This window comes from Mus caroli, chromosome 1, assembly GCF_900094665.2.
Source record: "Mus caroli chromosome 1, CAROLI_EIJ_v1.1, whole genome shotgun sequence".
Lineage (NCBI taxonomy): Eukaryota > Metazoa > Chordata > Mammalia > Rodentia > Muridae > Mus > Mus caroli.
Window position 1 is genome coordinate 125799324 of NC_034570.1, and position 19636 is coordinate 125818959.

Genomic DNA, 19636 nt, shown 5'->3' on the forward strand with positions numbered 1-19636 from the left:
ACACACACACACACACACACACACACACACACACACACACACACACACACACACACACACACACACGTAAACAGCAGGATGTCTGTGCTGCCTGCAGCCTGGTTGGCAGAGTCCCAGACCCTCCCCCCAGGTCCCCAAGAAGCTCAGACTCTGAGATGTCTCTGAGGCCTGGTGTTGAAGAAGCAAGCCAGACTCAGCACCTTCTTCTCCATTAAAATTCCTCTGGCAGGAGAGAAGGGGATTTCCTGGAGAGAAAGTGGGGAGGAGGCTACGAACAAGGGGGGGGAACAGCCAGACCTCTCATGGGCTGGGCAGGGGAGAGTGGAGGCCCTGTCCAGGATCCTGGGCTGCTCAGCTGTCCCCTTCTTGGCCACCTGGAGCTGCCAGGCATTCCTGGCCTCCCAGAGCTGTCCCTGGAGCATTCCAAACCATGGCGTTCCGGAGCCAAGTGCCTGCTCAGCTAATCCTTGGAGACACAGTGTTCCTTCTTACTCTGTCCCCTACATGCCAGTGACCAACTGCTGCCACCTGTTTGCTGCTTAGGAGGCTCAGGCTCAGTCCCCACACCATCCCCCAGGGACAGGAATGGCAGCTGCTGCAGCTTCCACGTCCAGTGGCACCTGATTAGGCTGTAGTCAGGAATGGCTCCCCTACCAGAATAGGGGGCTGACATAAGACTTACAGAAGGACTTGGCCACCATGACACTGTGTGGACTGAAAGGCCTAAGAGCAGACGTTTGTGTGTCTGCTTTTGCTTCTGTACAAAGAACTAGAGCTCCCTAGCAGGCCTGGAGGTTGAGGCTTGAGTCAGTGAGGTTTCACTTCCTCAGAAAGTCCTGGGCTCCTGGGATGCTGAATCAGCAGTTGCACACACTGCTTCCCTCTCTAGACACACTGGCTGTCAGGTGCAGAACCTGCCTCCCTCCAGGGGGAGACAGAGAGCCACCCAGGCCCATCTGGAGCCTGAGAATGCCTGGACCTCAAGGCAAATCCCAGCCTGGCAAGGTTGAGGTGCCAAGGGAGTGCCAGAGATACCAACCAGTTCACACCGTACAGTCTCTGACCTCCCTGAAGCCTCTCAGTTCTCAGCTCCCCAAGGGCCTTAAGGGATTTGGGTCCCTGGGTCTCAGAATCGAAGGATTTGTCCTCCCGGTGAAGAGGCAGCTCAAGCTGTAGGAACGTCGTAGGTAGGAGCTGTGATGTCTAGCCCGGAACCCACACTTGCTTTCTCCTTCTCCTGCTTCAGAAGCCCCCAAGATTCGTGTTCCCCGACACCTTCGTCAGACCTACATCCGCCAGGTGGGAGAGTCAGTCAACCTGCAAATCCCCTTCCAGGTAGGCCTAGCTCACTGGTAAGAGCCTGGTGTGTCAGGGGAGCCCTGGGGATGTCAGGATTCTCGCAGGAGTTGGCCAGTGACCTAGAAGTAAATGGCTTCTACTTCCCAGTTTTGCATATAACTCAGCTGTGAGTAGAGAGCTAGGCAGCCCCCAGGGCAGGTCACACACTAAAGGACATGGCTCTGGTCAACAATGGTGGAGCCAGTAGGGCGGGTTTCTTGGGCACAGATAGAATGGGGTGAGTGGGGTGCTTATACCAATCTGTACTCAACCCAAGCCCATCTTTCAGGGGAAGCCCAAGCCACAGGTCTCTTGGACCCACAATGGCCACACCTTGGACAACCAGAGAGTTAATGTGCGCAGCGGGGACCAGGACTCCATCCTCTTCATTCGCTCTGCTCAGCGCTCAGACTCAGGCCGCTATGAGCTCACCGTGCATCTGGAAGGCCTGGAAGCCAAGGCCAGCATTGACATCCTGGTGATTGGTACATGAGCAGAGGGGAAAGGGCTGTCTGGAAACTATAGCCCTCAACCTCCCACCCTCAAAGCTGATGTGGGGTGGGGTGGGGGTGGGGGTGAGGGGAAGCTAGGGTACCATGCAGGTACCAAATCTTGGGTGTGGAGACTTTGCCGCAGACTTACTTCTCCTCACTGGCCTTTATAATCTGGTTCTGCAGAGAAGCCTGGGCCCCCGAGCAGCATCAAGCTCCTGGATGTCTGGGGTTGCAATGCTGCCCTCGAGTGGACACCACCCCAGGACACAGGCAACACGGAGCTCCTGGGCTACACAGTACAGAAGGCAGACAAAAAGACAGGGGTGAGGCTGGCTGGGGCCTAACGGGGGTGGGGAGAGAAGTAGTCCAGGCTCAAAGGGTTCATCCTGCTAAGAGGCTCTGGATGAAAGGCCAGGCCAACTACTGCTGACTGACTCCCTATGTGGCCCTGGGCAAGCCTCTATCCTCTCTGTACCTCAGTCTGTGTGGTACACTGCACCAGACTGCTATAGAACTATCTTAGCATGCATATAAATCATCTGGGAATATGCTAAATGTAGATTCTGATGCAGGTGGTTGGGGCTGGGTGTGGGGAAGCCACGTTATCTAAAAGGTGCCTAGGTAATGAGGCTGCGTGTCTGGCAGCCATACTTTGATGAGTAGTGAGGCTTGCAAGCTCATGTGAGCGACCCGGGAGGTCCTCCTTCCACTTCCTAGTCCCCCAAGCCCACTGCTGGACGACTTTAGCCTTCCCAAAGCTGGGATATGGAATGACCCCCTCTGAGGAGGGTTAGGGTAAGCAGGAAAGACAAGAACCAGGTAAGCGCTGAGGGTAACCGAGGCAAGCTCCCCACAGCAATGGTTCACAGTGTTGGAGCGCTATCACCCCACCACCTGCACCATCTCAGACCTCATCATCGGCAACTCGTACTCTTTTCGGGTCTTCTCAGAAAACCTGTGTGGCCTCAGTGACTTAGCCACCACCACCAAGGAGCTGGCTCACATCCACAAGGCAGGTAAGTGGCTTTGAGCCTAGGCAGAAAACCGAATCAGGGTTGGTGAACCAACATCTGTCCACTTCTTCCCTGTCCCATATCCCTCTCAGCTTCTCCTCAGCCACTGCTTCCTAGAACATTTGCTGCCTTCCACTCCACCCCCACCCCCACCCCCATCCCACCCCACCCTACCCTACCCCACTCGGCAGCTCTGTGTGAGCGTATGTGCAAGTGCATACACACACTGACGTGGAGTGACTGCAAATAACCGCTATGACTGACTGGTTTTTAGCAAACATCAGAGCAAAGCCACGCAAATGAGCAGTGCCCCTCAGGAGGCTGTGTACTTAGACAGTGGCTGCTAACACAGCAGTCACTGGGTCTCCCACACAGTGTCCCCAGGCACACACTCTGCAGGATAATGTGTATATGATAGGTAAACTGGCAATTGTTAAAAACAATCGCCCACACAAGACTGGCTGTGGTATTTACCATCCTATTGAGCATCTGTCAGTGGAGCCAAATGTGAAACTCCAGGACCCCTATCCATCCCAGATCTTCTCCTACACATACCACACACACACACACACACACACACACACACACACACACAAACACACAGACACAGAGAGAGAGAAAGAGATACACATGCACGCATGCACACACGCCGACCCTGGAAGCCACACTTCATTACTACTCATTTTAATTACATTTATTGGTGTGTGAGTGTGTGTTCACATGCACACGTGCATGTGTAAGTCTAAGGACAACATGTCAGTTCTCTCCTTCTACCCTGTGGGTTCCAGGGACTGAACTCAGGGTGGTAAGCTTGGTGGCAAACACCCTCACCCGTTGAGCCATCTTACTCACCCTAGAAGCCATACTCTTTAAACATCAGCCAGAGTGTCATAGCCGTGAGCATTTTGTGTTTAAAAAGGAAAGCCACTCAGGTCTCAGAGGCAGACAGAAATGGAATGTGATGTTTGCCTCTTGCCGCAATCCTCCGTTGCTCAAGTTTTCCCGCCCACTCCTCTCTGTTCACCTCCTGATCAGCCTCAGCCCTGCTCAGTGAGGCTTTTCTCTGATGTCTTCATGTGTTGACCAGGTTGAATGTCCCAAAGTTTAGGGTTGAGGCCAGTCTTCCGAAGCCTCCTGCATCCCTATAATCTCAAATTCTCCCCTGAACCTAGATATTACTGCCAAACCTAGAGAGTTTATTGAGCGAGACTTCTCAGAAGCGCCCTCATTCACCCAGCCCCTGGCTGACCATACCTCCACTCCTGGCTATAGCACGCAGCTTTTCTGCAGCGTCCGAGCATCACCTAAGGTCAGGGGCCCTGGGCTGGTGGAGTGGGTGGAGACAGAGGGATGAAAGTTTCTCTTGAGAGCTGCTCTTACTTCATTACCCTCCTCTGACCTTGCTTCCAGCCCAAGATCATCTGGATGAAAAACAAGATGGACATCCAGGGTGACCCCAAGTACCGTGCCGTCTCCGAGCAAGGGGTCTGCACCCTGGAGATCCGGAAGCCCAGCCCCTTTGATTCTGGGGTCTACACTTGTAAGGCCATCAACGTGCTAGGGGAGGCCTCTGTGGATTGTCGGCTGGAGGTTAAAGGTGGGTGTCGGAAGGGTGCCCTCAGCACCCTGCTGTAGTGGACAGACTGAGTCCCTCTTTGGAGCTGGACTAGATGTAGCTCAGAGTGAAACTGGAGCAGGAAAAGGGTAGGGAGGGGTCAAGAACTGTTTGTGTGACTTTCTAAGTGGCAAGATGTTCTTTCTATTTGGGGACTGGGGTGCTGGGAATTCTTGACCTCAAACTTCTCCGTTCCCTCCTGTCTTCCCCCAAAGCTCTAACTTGTAGTATCTCTTTCAGCTTCTGCCACCCACTGAAAGCAACAGAGGCAGAGACTGGGACAAGGAGACAGGTGAGTGGCTGGACCCACTCCTTCAGTTACCTCTACTGAGAGTGTGGTGTCAAAGAGAAGACTGGGAGAGAAGAATCCACCTCCCAGGCATAAAATGTCACTGGAGACAGGGAGGGGAGGGCAGGAGGGCAGTAGGCAGATCTGGGTACCATTTTTGTAGTAAAAGACAGAGAGCATGCATGTTCGGTTTGGTGAAGACAGTGCAGCGCTGGGTCATGCTGGGGAGGTCCAGAAGGGATGGGTACTCTGGGTGGTGGTCACAGGTCAGCATCTGGGCTTGGCTCTGAGTGACTGTAAACATCAGCATTCTTTTCCCTCATTAGGAAAGTAGGGACCCAGCCCTTGCTCTCCCTTCCTCGTTTGGTGGTTCTGAGGCTCTGGGTGAACTATCAAGTCTCCAGAGCTACACTGGGCAGAGCTCAGCGTTGGAAATCGAGCCTGAGGAAGGACTGAGAAGGGTGGAGGTGATTCTCTACCCGACTCCCCACTATCTCTTCTAGCAGCTTGGTCACATACCAGGACGCAGAAGGACATTATCCACCACGTCCTGCAGACCCGAGGATCAGGACTCCAGGAATCCCCAAGACCATAGGAACAGCTAATGGGGGTGGGTCTCTAGTACCTGCAGGCTCCCTCCACCAGAGGCTGGGTCCAGACCCAGGATCAGGCCTGGCAGGCCCCAGGCCATACCTTCTGGGTACAAGAGGGCCCAGAAGGGGCAGAGACTGGCACCCTCTTCAGAGTTGTACACTGTGTGAGAAGCATTCAAATAAAGGTGTGTGGTGTTATAGCATGGGGTTTCTGTGGCAATGAGTGTCATGACAGATGGAACAATACTATGTTACTATGAAGGGGAGACACTATCAAGATTAGAAAAGTGCCAGCAGGAAGGGTCTCACATGACACAGGGCATTTTTTTTCTTTTCTTTCTTTCTTTCTTTCTTTCTTTCTTTTCTTTTCTTTCTTTCTTTTTTTTTTTTTAGACATGTGAGTGTTCTGGATCTTGCTTTCTGATTCACACTGTGCTACCCTAAATGTGTAACTATAGCAACAGACACACCATCTCTGGGACTTTCCATCTGCCTCCACAGCCCTCTCCCAGCTTCCCCTCCACCCCCACCATTACATCTTCTCTGCTGAGGTGGTCTGGTTGCCCTCTGGCAGTGCTGGGGTGCCAGCACCCCACTTCCCACAGGGCTTCACAATCTTTTATTAGACATAGGGGCCTCCTTGAGAGCCAGGGACACCTTACCTCCAACTGAAGGAAGAGCCTGGAATCAAGACTTGGAGTCAATATTCACACCCAAGGAAGGGAGAACCTGACACCCTCCCCTGCCTGCTGTCCATACAAGGAAGACATCCAGGCTCAGCAGAACATGGATTGGTCCCACCTGAAACCTCCCCAAAAGCCTACACTCTATCTGCAACACAGCTCCTGAGCTAAAGCCACCTCCAGGAGCCTTTTGGATATTTAAATGCCAGCAAGGCACTTTCTCATACTGAAGACAGCAGTGTCCTTTGGTCTGGTCTGGTCTGGTCTGGTCTGGTCTGGTCTGGTCTGGTCTGGTCTGTCACACTTCTGGGCACACCAGAGGTGCCCAGGGGCACCTGGGATCTTCTTAGATGCTTTCCTCTCCCTCCTCACCCCCCTCAGGCAGCATGCTCCCAAGGGTTGTACTTCCTGGGGAAGCTCTTCTCCTGGGGCTTGGAAGCAGAGATGGTGTCCCTCAGGAGAGTCCAGGCCTGCTCTGAGAGTTGGTGAAGCTTGGTGGCCCAGACAGAAAATTACATTGGAGACTCCCAGGAAGTTCAGGGCAAGAAGGGCTCAGTGCTGCTCCCTGCTGGCTATGTGAGGCCAGCACCTTCTGCACTATTTTTATTCCCAAGGACTTTGTGGCCCACTGGGAGTCCCAGGCTGTGAATAGAGCAAATGTGAGAGACAATCCCTGGACCCATTCTTTCCGTGTCTCCCAAGTATAATCCCGGGCTTCTCGGGGTCAGGAGAGCACCCGCGTGGCCAAGAACACAATCCTTGGAGGAGAGGCCGAGGCCTCCTTCCCTGTGGTTTACTATCTTCTCCTAGAGAACAGGAGAGACAGCGAAGCGGCAGCATATCCATTTCTCTCTATTCATCCACCTCTAAGGGACTGTCTTCCTCACTTTGAAGTTGGTCCCTTGGGCCACCAACACCTAATAGTAGGCTCCCCTGTCTGACTGTAGGAGCCAGAATATTCTAACCCCAGCTCTCTGAACTGTTCAGAGAACAGCCAGGAATGATGCACACAAGACTCTCCTCTCACCTGAGGGCACCCAATTCCCTGCTATGGCCTGCCCCACCTCCAAACCTCCTCCAGGTCCCCAAGGTACAGGGCAGCCAGCTCCTTACAGAAGGGACCCTGTTCCATGGCATCTCTTCAGAGCCTCCCTGGTATCCACAGCCCACAGCCCAGCTGGGAAGGCTGAGGAGGAACAGTGGGACAGGGGGGAACAGGGAGGACATGGGGGTTGAACAGAGAGCCACTGGGTGTGGGCTAGACGGAGCAAGGCAGAGCCTAGTCATCAGCTTTCTCCTCTGGGATGTCTTCCTCAATGGGGGGCTTGGGCTGGCATCGGAAGTGGTCGTTCCAAATCTTCAGAAAGGTGACCCGGAACTTGTGGATTCGGAAGGCATAGACGATGGGGTTCATGGCCGAGTTGCCATGTGTGAGGAAGATGGCAATGTAGATGAGGATGCTGGGTTTCTGGCAGGTGGGGCAGAAGAGGGTGATGCAGTTCAAGATGTGCAGCGGTAGCCAGCTGAGGGCAAAGAGGAAGAGGATGAGGGCCAGCGACTTGGCGATCTTGAGCTCCTTCCCGTAGTACTTCTGGGGGTCACCAGAGGAGGCTGACACCTTTTTGTTGAGCTGCTTGCGGATCAGGTAGAAGACCTCCAGGTAGATAAGAACCATGAGGAGCAATGGCGGCAGCACCCAGACGAAGAAGTTGAAGTAGACCATGTACTCCATGCTGATAACCTTCTCGAACTCACACTTGATCACGGGCTCCCCAACACTGCCATTGGCTATCCAGGCTTGTTCCACCTCACTCAGGTTGTTCCAGCCAAACATGGGTGTCAGTCCTACCACAAGGGAGAGAATCCAGCAGCCGGCTATGGCCACTGCTGCCCGCCGCTGAGTCACCACTGTCTTGTACCTGCAGGGAAAAAGGACAAGGTATGAGAAGTGACCCCCATGATTGTATGTGGGCTCCTCCTCTGGGGCTCACCTGCCACTAGGGGTGAGGCTTCTATGCGTCTAAGGTCTAGAGTGAGTGTGTCTTTAGCCCAGGGACCTAGTCTTTAGGATCTAAGATTAGTCCAGAGTTTGTACAATTTAGCCTCGTTTCTCCTCCAGCAGAGAGAGGAATTCCAATAAATATAATGGGAGTCAGATAATGGTGGCACACACATTTGATCTTTGTGAAACAGAAGCAGGCACATCTCTGTGAGTTCGAGGCCAGCCCAGTCTACAGAGTGAGTTCCAAGACAGCCAGAGCTACACAGAGAAACATGTCTTAGAAAACAAAACAAAACAAAAAATAAAAAGTAGAAACAAGGAAAGAAAGTAAAAACAATAAAATAACAGAAAGTAGTAGCAAGAGTCTTAAGCAAATGGCCCAAGTACAGCTCACTGACTGTGCTCACATTGACCTTCCTGGTTTCTCACCGTTGGACTATAACAGTGCTAGGGTGGCAATATAAGGACAGCCAACTAGACAGAGGTTGAAAACAGTTCTGAAGCCTTCCCAAGGCCCCACAGAAGCTAACAGCACTGTCCCGTGCTTCCTAACGTGTCCCCATTCTCCCAAAGAGCCAGGTGGCGAAAAAGCAAGAGTCCCCAGAAGCCTTTAGACACCAGGCCCTGTTCTGTTTCCGCTATGAGCATCTCATCTCCTGCTTCCTGGCTTCCCATCACCCTCAAGCAGTCGCACAGGTTGGTGTCAAGGACCAGCTCAGCAATGCTCGCCTAATTGGGATGATTCTCAGGGAAGAAAGCCTGGTGTTCGCCGAGCATCTGCTAGCACTTCATACTTCCTCCCATCCACGCACTGGCATACTTGTGTGGATGCTATTCTCAACAGACATTCTGCATGTGCGGGGCACTGTTCTCAGTGCTGGGAACAAGATAAAAATCCCTGCCTCTACACAGCTCATACTTGTCTATCTTTTTTAAAGTGTGATTTATTTATGTTTGTTTTATATACATTGGTTTTTGCTTGCATGTATGTCTGTGTGAGGGTGTTAGATCCCCTGGGACAGCAGCTACAGACAATCATGAGCTGCTATGTGGGTGCTGAGAATTGAACCTGGGTCCTCTGGAAGAGCAGCCAGTGTTCTTAACCACTGAGCCACCTCTCTAGTCCCTATTTATCATTTTTTTTATTTGTAAAGGTTTACTATTTTATTTTTATGATTTTGAATGTTTCCTCTGCATGTATGTGAACTCTGTGTGTGCCTGGTAATCATGGAGCAGGAAGGGAAGAGGACATCTGACTCTCTGGAAATAGAGTTATAGATGTTGTCAGCTGAGGTGTATAGGTGATGGGAGCTGAACCTAGGACTAATAGCTGAGCCATCTCTTCAGCCCCTGCTCAAAAAAATTTTTTTAATTTTTAAAATTACATTCAGTGTGTGTGTGGGAGGGGCTAGACCCTACGTAGCTCATATTTGGGGTGAATCGATGACAGCACAAGAACAAGGAGTCAGGTAGAGTTCTTACCCTTCTCCAGGCCTGCAGGCACAGAAGACACACACATTTGAAATGACTCATGTGAGACAAGGCTGCCTATCAGCCAGAGGTGACAGCCTCTCTTGTCACTGAGGGTTGAGGGTTTTAATAAAATCCCCGGGGGCTTCCCACTTCCCCTAAAATCACACTACCCAGCCAGCCACAGTGTCCTCTGCCGGCACTCTGGCACTGGAGAGAGTGCCAAAGGCTGAGGCCTGCCCAGCTCTGTGCCAAGGAGCTGCAGAGTGGCTGCGGCTTGCCCAATTGTTATTTTCCAATGCAGCTCCTGAGAGGGCTGGGGTGGCCTCCAGAGCACTGGGCTGTGAAGGGAGGGCTCCAACTATTTTCTTCTGTCCTGTGCCATTAGGATCTGCAGCTTTCTGTTTCTGGACCCATAGGGACCCACTGGTATCCACTTGTCCCTGCAGGCTACAGAGACGAGGGCATCACTGGGGGAAGCAGACGGTCCTCTGAAAGGCCAGCAAGCAATGGCCTTTGGAACCTCTTATCTAATCCCTCCATTCCAACCAAGAAAGTGAGGACTGACTGCAGCTGACTCTAACACCTTTAAAGTCCTGACCGCCCCCACCTCTGTGGTAGATAACAGGATTCTTGTGTTCCCAGTCTATCTAGAAGCCATAGAGCTAGCTCAGTCTCTGGTGCCTCACTCTGCCAACACAGTGGAAACTATTCTCCTCCCTCATATCTGCAGCAGAACATCCAGGTCGCTGTTATCTTTTTTTTTTTTTTTCAGTCAGAAGACCTGAATGTAGGCACTGAGTCTGCTGCTTGCTAACTCAATTCCTTCCTGCTTCAGAGAGTAGCGATGATATAAGAATAAGATAACATGTGTTCAAATACTCTGAAAACACCCTCTTAATACTCCCTAGCCTGGGCTTTTACCCCACCAAGCTCCTAGGCAAACGTACCTGCAACATCCCAGCACTCCCGGGAGCTCAGCAAACACAGCCCTAGTGCTATCTAAACAGCTCACACAGATCTGGCTCATGCGGATCTTCAAGTGCCTCCCCCACCCCCCATAGCCTTCTAGACACAAGGAAGCAAGTTCAGGGCAAGAATGTATAGGGAAAGAACACAGGAAGGCAGACCGCCTTGTGGGGTACAATTCTGACCCTCATCTGGTGAAAGGTGGTTAGACAAGGTAGGCCTCTCCCAAAGCGCAGAGGGGCTGCAGACACAGGGAGGGTGGGGTCACGGGTTCTGCTTCCCATTACTGCATCCAAATCTTTCCCTTAGATCTTTTTTATAGTCTGAAAAGCCCTTCTGCAGCCATGTCTCCAGGGAACTCTATAACCACACTGTGTGGGCGTGTAACATGTAGAGAACAACAGTAATATGGACCGGCATGTCTACTTGCCCAGGTCTTCTACTTTCAAGCCAAGACCCCCTTCAGGACGCAGGTTAACTGGGTCATTTAGACGCAGATGGTAGCAGATTCAGAATAACCTCTGCTTTAACACGGGAAAAACTGGCTCAGGAAGGGCACCACCTAAAACTGGAGGGAGAACCAGGTGACCTCAAGTTCTGAGAGCGGGGTCCATCCCAAGACTTACACATGGACACAGATGACAGGAGAAAAGGACACTAACAGCATCCCATATGGAAGAGAGGACCGCCCAGAAGGGGCCCCTCCCCCTCCACCCCTTACCCTTCTTGCCTGCCCAAAGCCCCTGGGGTTAAAGCTTTCCTGGGGCTCCTCCAGCACCGGGTCCCAGCCGACCCTACAGCACAGGGTATCAGCTCCCATCTGTTTTTCTTGCTATTTTCTCCATGGTGGGAAAAACTAGACCCAGGGGCAGGCTCTCTGGGGCCAAGGGAGACACTCACCTCTCCTTCTGCCTGGGAACAGGAAGCTGATGCATGGGGTTGGGTGGGGGAGGCAGGGAAGGTGCCTACCATGCTTGGGGAAGTCTCTCGTAAGTCCAGACATAAGTTCTCACCACCCCCAGGGGCTGTGTGTGGGGTACTCAGTCTCAGACAGCAGGGATGTGGAAAAAAGTAGGAAAACGGCCCCTTAAAGGTTTAAGCGTGGCATGGTGGCAGTGTGACATTTACCTATGACCCCAGCACTTGTAGGAGAAGCAGAGGGATCAGAGGCTCAGGGTCGTTCTCAGCTGCATAGGAAGCATGAGCGAGCCTGGGCTACATGAGACCCTGTCTCAAAAAGAAAATTTTAAAATAAGATTTAACGAAAGGCTTTGAGCTGGGCGTGGTAACGCGCACCTGTGTCTGACCCTTGGAAGTAGAAGCAGAAAGATCATGAGTTCATGGCCAGCCTGGGCTAGGCAGTGAGATCCTGCTTTACTGCCACGCCCAAACATAACTCACATGATGGATTCCTCCTCCCACCATGTGGTTTTCTGGGAATCAAATTCATATCAGTGGGCTTGGCAGCAAGAGCCATCTCTCCTTACTGAGCCATCTCACGAGTACTCAGCATGGCATCTTTAAACGTCAAGATGTTGCTAACACCAGAGCATGTGTTAGTGGTCTTTTCCTCATCAACGGCTGTCATGTGAAAGTACTGGATACTGGGAGCAATAGGGTGTCAGCACCCCTGAGATGGAGAGAGTGGACACAGGAGAGAAGTGGAAGGCTGACCTACCATTTCGAGGCAGAGAGGTTCATACATCTATGTCTGTTTTAGTTAGGGTTTTACTGCTGTCAACAGACACCATGACCAAGGCAACTCTTATCAGGACAACATTCAGTTGGGGCTGGCTTACAGGTTCAGAGGTTCAGTCCATTATCATTATGGCAGGAAGCATGGCTGCGTCCAGGCAGGCATGGCGCTGGAGAAGCTGAAAGTCCCACCTCTTGTTCTAAAGGCAGCCAGGAAAAGACTGACTTCCAGGAAGCTACGAGGAAAGACCACCCCCACAGTGACACACTTTCTCCAACAAGGCCACACCTATTCTAACAAGGCCACACCTCCTACCAGTGCCACGCCCCGGGCCAAGCATCTTCAAACCACCACAATGTCCAAATAGGACAGAGAAGAGGAAGCCATGCTCCTTGCCTGGACATTCCTCAGAGCTGCCACATGAGAGGAAGCTAAGGGGACATTCCTCAGAGCTGCCACATGAGAGGAAGCTAAGGGGACATTCCTCAGAGCTGCCACATGAGAGGAAGCTAAGGGGACATTCCTCAGAGCTGCCACATGAGAGGAAGCTAAGGGAGGAGTACCCAGAAATAACAGGTAGCTGGTGGGTAATTACTGACCATTGCTCCTGGGAGCTAACCTCCCTGCTGTAATCTAAGCGCTGGACAGCTTTGCTGACAGGATTCCACCGCTCTCTGCTGGGCCCTAAGTACGACTATTATCCCCGAGTACTGTTATTGATAACTGTAGTGACAGACTCACTGACATCAGGGCACATGCCGGAGGCACGGAATCGGCAGAGATGAAATGTATAAGTCTGAGATGTGTCTACATCTAAACCCTGTACTACATCAACTGGGACACTCAGGGAGACAAGGGCTGAATAGGGTTTGTAGCAGGGAGCCCAGGAGACCAGAAAGGAACCCTGAGAGTTGAGGCTGGGCAGACAAAGCCCTTGACAAAAACGGAGACCTGAGCTAAGAGCTAAATGACCACCAGCAAGTTATCCAGGCAAAGTTCCAGGCCAGTGCCTCCCAGGCAGAAGGTACTGTGAGCAGGAAAGCCTAAGGAATAGAAAGAGTGTTGCATGGGTGAGCCGCAAGAGAGGAGGAGCTGGCTAGCTCAGCAGAGATCTGGCCAGGGACTGTCACCTAAGGTCATAATAACGGTTTATTCTAAGTGCAGGGGAGCCTCTTTCTGCAAAGGAGTGACATAACCCATTCTGGTTTTAAAAGATGACACACAGAGCCGGGTGAAGTGTGCAGTGGCAGGGACCATGGACCAGCAAGGAGACAGACACGGCTAGCTCAGCCACACAGGCAGCTGATAAGTACAGGGCGCCTCTGTAGACACAGTGGAACTGGGGTGAAGGGTGTAGCCTTGGACTGAACTTAGGGAAAAGGTGATCAAGACCTGCAGCTAAGTGTGAATGTCTGGGCCAGGGAAGAAGCAAGACAAAGACGACTCTGAACTTCATCCTGACCCACGTGGGTCACGGGACCACTGTCTTTCAAGTGTCCCTGACCCTCTCACCTTACGGCTCAAGCCCACCATCAGGAGCACTCACTGTCTGCATAGCTGGACTACCCTATCACTGCAGGGCCTTCGCACTTCCTGCTCATCTGTGAGGTCCCCCTTCCCATCAGCTCTCAGTTCAGATGTTACCTCCTCAGAAAAGAGTCCAGATGTATTCCGAAAAATAAATAAATAAATGAAATAAATAAAAAATAACCCTGGAGGCTCGTAGCATATTTCATTTTCTTGACAGAGGTATCACCCTCTGGCGTTATCTGGGCACTGGTGGTATATTTGTACTATGCAAAAGGTCCTTTAGGACAGAGCCTTACCCGGCATGCTCACGCTGCACCCCTGGCTCCTAGGACAGTGCTCAGTAACCATGCATTGAGTGAACAAATAAGTCCAGGAGAAAAGGCATCAGTGAACCCAGGCCTCATTTAATCCGGAATGACTAACTGAGAAGCCACCACGGGACACATCCTAGGGAGCCAGAAACGGGGTAAGAGGGATCAGCAAATGTTATCCATCAGTCAGGTGCTAGATTAGAAAATCAGTGGGAAGCTGGGTATGGTGGTGCATACCTTTAATCCCAGAACTCGGGAGGCAGAAGCAGGCAGATCTCTGTGAATGGAGGCTAGCCTGGTCTACATAGGGAGTTCCAGAATAGCCAGAGCTATACCCTTTCTAGAAAAAGCAAACAAACAAATAAAAAGTGAGAAAGTCAATTGGAAAAGCAGTCCAGGGCAGAACCACAGAGGAACGTGTCCTGGTTTGGTCCCTGCTGCACTGAGAGTCCTGGGATCTGGGGCCAATCAGACAGTCACAGATCTCCTACCTAGGCCCTATGACATAAGGTTAGAGTTACAAGGCTCTCTGCTAAGAGAGATAGCAAGTGTTACCAGCGAGCCACCAGCACATACTGACAACTTGGAGTCCAGCATTGCCCTTACACTCTTCGAGCAGAAGAGCAAATGCCTAGGTCCTCCAGTCTGCAGTTCAGTGCGCAGTGGCCCTCTAAGACCCAGCAGGAGCCCTACTGTGGCCAGCTCCTCCTGGGTTCTTTGCCTGTGAATGTTCTCTTTCATGGATGAGATCACTTCCCCTTGGAGGCTGTGTGAGCAGCAGGTGGCCTCTCCCAGCCTCAGCATCAGAGACGACTCTGCCCGGATGCCTTTAGGGATACATTTTAGGTTGACTCTGAGAACACGAACAATAAGGACAAGAAAAGCTCACAAGGCCTCCAGATAAAGAACCCAGCCAGCAGAAGATCAAGACCTCGACCTAGACAAAGACGTTGATAGAGACGACAATGGGGAAAGAATAGAGACGACAATGGGGAAAGAAGAGAGCCCGGGGCTGTAAAGAATCCTCTTTGAATGGCTGAGAATGGCCAGTCAGGAAGGTGAAAGGCAGTCTGCAAGAAGACTGGAACACACTGGTCCTGAAGCTGTCCTGGGCTTTCCCTCCTGGCTTTGCCCTGTTCTATGGTACGGAGTGGCTGACCCCTGGTCCTGAGCAAGCTGGGTCTCAGAAATACTGACATGCCAGAGAGCCCAAGAGGGAGCAGGAAGCCAGGCTCCTCATTGCCCTAACCTGTGGCCCTCAGGCAACTGTTCACTTGGATCTACCTCCCTCCATACAGGCCCCCATTACAGTCCAGCTCCCTCCCCCACAGCCTTCAGCCTAGGGGGCTCTTCCTGTTGTTGCATTAGCAACAACAATTCCTGGGTTACTGCACCATCTGATTGGTGTCTCGGCTGCTGCATTACCTTGTAAGCTATCCCAGGTGTCAGAAGCCCCTGAGAGAGTGTCTGGTTCACCTGGGCAGTTAAGGAGGGGAGATGCAGCAGAACTGAGCGGTTGTTATCTCAGAGAATGGCTGCACGAGGTGGGAGCTCAACAGCTGTTGAGAGTCAGGCAGTGTCCTCAGGCCAGTACACCAGTTTCCTATCTCCTGCTCTTCACTCTGGCTCTGGGCACTGGGACAGGGAAAGGAGGGTTGGATGGGCAGAGTGTGTGCCTTTCTGCACTCATGCAGTACCCACAGTCAGGGATGCCCTCCCTGGGATGGCCAACGCCTCTCCTTCCACAGCCTTGGCAGAGATGGAGCCCTATTTCACAGCTCTGGTCCCCTCCTTCCTGCCTCCCTTCTTAAGGACAATCTCAGCCCCTTGTAACTGGAAACTTGGATTTCAAAACCAGGGAAGTAAGGCTTTCAGACATATTAAAATACTTCCTGCAGAGAAATTCTTCCTCCCAAGGGAGAACAGGAAACCAGATACAATCAAAGGCTCTCGACACACTCCGGGGGCCAAATATTTAATAGTAACATTTCCCAGTGGAGTCTGGCTCAGGAGCCCAGGGAGAGGACCAGATCTTGGGGGGCTTAAGAATCCTGCTTGCTTGATCCCTGTGATGTCACCCCAAACATCAGTATCAACTGGAAACACACACACCCCAAAGAGAGGTGAGCTAGAACCCCGGGGGCCAGGCTTAAGAGAGCTGAGAGGCAGGAGGGGTCTTGAAACTTCCTGAAAGAAAAGAGCTGGATAAACGGATTAGGTCGTTAGCCTAATGGACCTTGCAAATAGCTCCTGGTCACTTGCTGAGGACAAACAACTCCACAGCCTGGTGGAGAAGACAATTAAGTCCCCATGTGTGATTCAGAAACAGCCTCTATTCTGAGCTGTTTTCCCCTCCCTCCTTCAGGTTCAGAGCCCCTTTCTGGATGCAGAGGGTGAAGGAAGAAACAGTCACTGTGCAAAAGGAACCCTGAGTTTCAAAGGGGGTGGGGGTGGGGCGCAGTCCTTAGCAGCCTGAGAAGAGCTGTTGTATGTGTTGCAAAGCTCAACACCAAAGTCACTGTGCAGTGACTTCCCGATTCCGAGGTCACACAGATATCTGGCTCCCCAGTCTGCACCTTGAGATGAAGTGAACATCTTTCTGGATGTGTTCCATCATCCCTACAAAGGGATTTGGGTGTGACCAGTGGCTTTGATCCACAGGCTGCAGGCAGGAGCTATGGGGTGGGGTGGGGTGTCTCAAATCTGGGCAAGGTATAATTTCCAAATGCGGTTGCCTATGGCTCCCATTCTCTCCCCACCTCCCTGGTCTGAGGCCTATCAAACCGATCCCTTGAAAATAGGAGGTCCAAGCTGATGGCTCTGAAAAACGCCAGGGGAACCTTGAGATGCAGCCAACTCCTCCTCTCTCTGAAGGTCAGATGGAGTGCCCACATGAGAGGTGAGCCTTGAAAGGGGAATAACCTCAGGGAACTGGATGCAGAAATCAGTGCTACCCGCCATGTGCTGTTCTCGGGTTGGTCTCTCCAACCTTCCAAGTAAAGCCAGGCTGAAGAAAAGGCCAAGGACAGTGGCCTCACCTGAGGTGGGGTGGGCTGAATCATCTATGGGGTGGGATGCACATGTGGACGGGATGATCTGTGTGTAGCTTCCTGGCAGGACTGCCCTTTCTGGCAGGACTGAGCTGGTGAGAGGCACAATTCCTTTTCCAACAGATATGGAGATGCCTGTAGCCAAAGCATCTTTGGGGATGGGGAGTGTGGTCCTGGGGGGCACTTCAACTTCTCACAGTCCTCTCCAGCAGGCTTAAAGGGGCAGCAGGGGAATTTCCCACCCAGCTAACACACCTGTGGATCAGGATGGGGCTAGCAAGATGTAGGTTTCTCAGGCTAGGAAAGTAGAGGTGTCCACACTCCTGAAGTCAGGAACCCCCCAAAGGCACGCTGTCCTCCTTGGAACAGCTAATTGTAGCAAGTCTCCCAAGACCCCCTTCGGTGGTCCAGGCTCTGCCATGAGTGAACAAGGCTTTGGTGATATCTTCCCTTTGGGGACAGCTGTGTGCTCATCTGGAGCACAGAGAATGGAGACATGCTATAAGTACTGGTAGATCATGGTTCCCTCTACAGCCCCTCAACCTCTCCCCTCAGGAGAGCAGACACAGCCTGGCAGTCCCTCCTCCCAGGTTTCCCTGCTTCAAACTGTCCCGCAGAGAGGAAGATGGAGGGCGGAAATGGAAAGGAAAGAGAATGGCCGTCTGCTGAGGAAAGAAACAGAGGAACGGATACATTGAATCCAAGCACGTGGCCTTGAGAAGTAACAGTTCTCCAGACTCGGGAAGATGAGGCAGTGGAGCCTGTTGAGTTTATCAGTCAGCAGCTCTGGGTGACTGTTATCATGCCCAGCATGTTGAAGAAGCACCCCCCACACCCCCCAGTCTGTGGGAAACTCGGCTTCTAAAGAGATATAGAACAGAGTGCAGGCACACGGATGAACAAAAAGACACTGTTCAGCTTTGGAAGGACAAGGTCGGGGCTTCCGGTTCTGTTTTACAGCCAGATCTCTCAATCATTCCCCCAGTGTGTTCCTGCTCTATCTGAGAAGCGATGAGAGTGGGAGGGGCTTGGGAGTTTGCTTAGCCCAGCATTAGACGCTCTGGGGAATCCTGGAGCTGTGTCCCCGGACAGTTAGTTCTCTTAGGCAGTACTCAGTGTGCAGGCTGAAGATGAGGGGGCCAATGCAGGAGAGCCAGGCCCCGTTCCCTGCCTCCCATCAGACAAGTATTTGGCCTGCCTGCAACCAAGGCCTGTCTCCACCATAAGGACCATGACTTGCCTCTGCTGGAGATAGCTTTGAAGATTCTAGATCGGCCCGAAGGTCAAGGTTAAGACCAGGGAGGCAGCACCAATGAACGTCATGAGAGTTGAGGCCCTCAGACATCCCGTGGCCGGGGAGTTAGGGATGATACTTCGCTCGAAGGAGGCAGCTTTCCCTAAAGCTCCCGGCATCTAGTTGAGTGCTTTGGGAAAGATCTGACGTGTAGCAGACTGGAGGATTGAGACAGAACAAGCACTCCACCCTGGAAGACATCCCGAAGAAAGAATCCACCTGCACGCGCACCCTCAGATCTTCAGAGTTAAACTCAGTTCCTCTTGCTGCTTCAGAAAACATGGCTCAGGGCCTGGAAGAAAAGTTATAATCTTCTCCAGCTTCTAGATTGCCCCTACCTTGGCCCCTACTCTAGAGGTCAGAACCCAGAGTACCAGGAGTTGGCATCCCAGCACCTACACATTCCCTACTGTCTCTACCAGGGCTTTTCCTGATGCTTTCTTTGGGGGCACACTGCCCCATTGTGCAGGCCTTTAGAAACCAGCCTTTCCTAGCCAGCAGCCACCAGAGAGAGCTGATGCCCAGAGCTCTGGCCCTTAGACCCCGCCTGTGCTCCAGGTAAAGGGAGGTCCAGGTACACAGATGTCACAGAAGGTGGAGCCAGCCAGGCAAAAGCCTCCTTCCCAAGCAGCACACAGAAGGATGGGGCAGGCAGATCCTTGGGTCCAGCCGAAGCTAATGCTCTACTCCTCCCTATGGGACAATCAGAAAGACCAAGTGCCCAATGATGAAGACAAAGTCAATTCAGGGCACACACCCTAGAGCAACCTTGGAACTCACACATAGTAGGCACCCAATAATACTCAGAAAAGGAAAAGAACGGTAATAAATAAATAAATAAATAAACAGCTTTAAAAGCTCAGTTAAAACAAAATAGGTGGTATTGTTAACCTGAGCAAAAGTCCGAAACTCAGGCGGTCCATGGGCCCTCTGGAGGACCCTACTAATTGTTATTTTGATAAATGGAGACATGTTGTCAAACTACCTTCTAAATATTTACATCTATATCCATAGGTTAGTTAGCGTCGCTGTCAGCCCTGACCAGAGAAGCTGTTCTCTGCAGTAGACAGCAGTTAACCAGAGACTCACAACTAGTCGAAGTGCTAAGTGTAAGTGTCTGTCTTTGAATGCTTAGCTCGAAATGAGCCGTGGAAACCCCAAAGCTCGGGGAACATTGTGGAAGATGGGGCAGAACGAATGTAAGAGCCAGGGTATGGGAATCAGGCTGTGAATACTGTCTTCTGGGCACAGCACAGCCGCTGCCCTCCTGAACTCCCTGCAGCTATGGT

General features: G+C 52.0%; 2 protein-coding genes across 7 annotated transcripts in view; one reads left to right on the top strand and one right to left on the bottom strand.

Annotated features, from left to right (window-relative positions):
• Mybph (myosin binding protein H) overlaps nucleotides 1-4480 on the top strand; it is a 6916-nt gene extending 2436 nt beyond the window's left edge. Inside the window, exons 4-9 of the mRNA XM_021156508.2 lie at nucleotides 1247-1335; nucleotides 1628-1823; nucleotides 2016-2155; nucleotides 2689-2848; nucleotides 4018-4154; nucleotides 4256-4480. Coding sequence (XP_021012167.1) covers nucleotides 1247-1335; nucleotides 1628-1823; nucleotides 2016-2155; nucleotides 2689-2848; nucleotides 4018-4154; nucleotides 4256-4480 — 947 coding nt within the window. The remainder of the gene's footprint in view (nucleotides 1-1246; nucleotides 1336-1627; nucleotides 1824-2015; nucleotides 2156-2688; nucleotides 2849-4017; nucleotides 4155-4255) is intronic.
• The window catches only part of Adora1 (adenosine A1 receptor), a 36309-nt gene continuing 20200 nt past the window's right edge, over nucleotides 3528-19636 (bottom strand). For all 6 annotated transcript variants that reach the window (XM_021156557.2, XM_021156550.2, XM_021156535.2 and 3 more), the window contains exon 3: nucleotides 3528-7944. In XM_021156557.2, coding sequence (XP_021012216.1) covers nucleotides 7305-7944 — 640 coding nt within the window. In that variant the 3' untranslated portion in view covers nucleotides 3528-7304. The remainder of the gene's footprint in view (nucleotides 7945-19636) is intronic.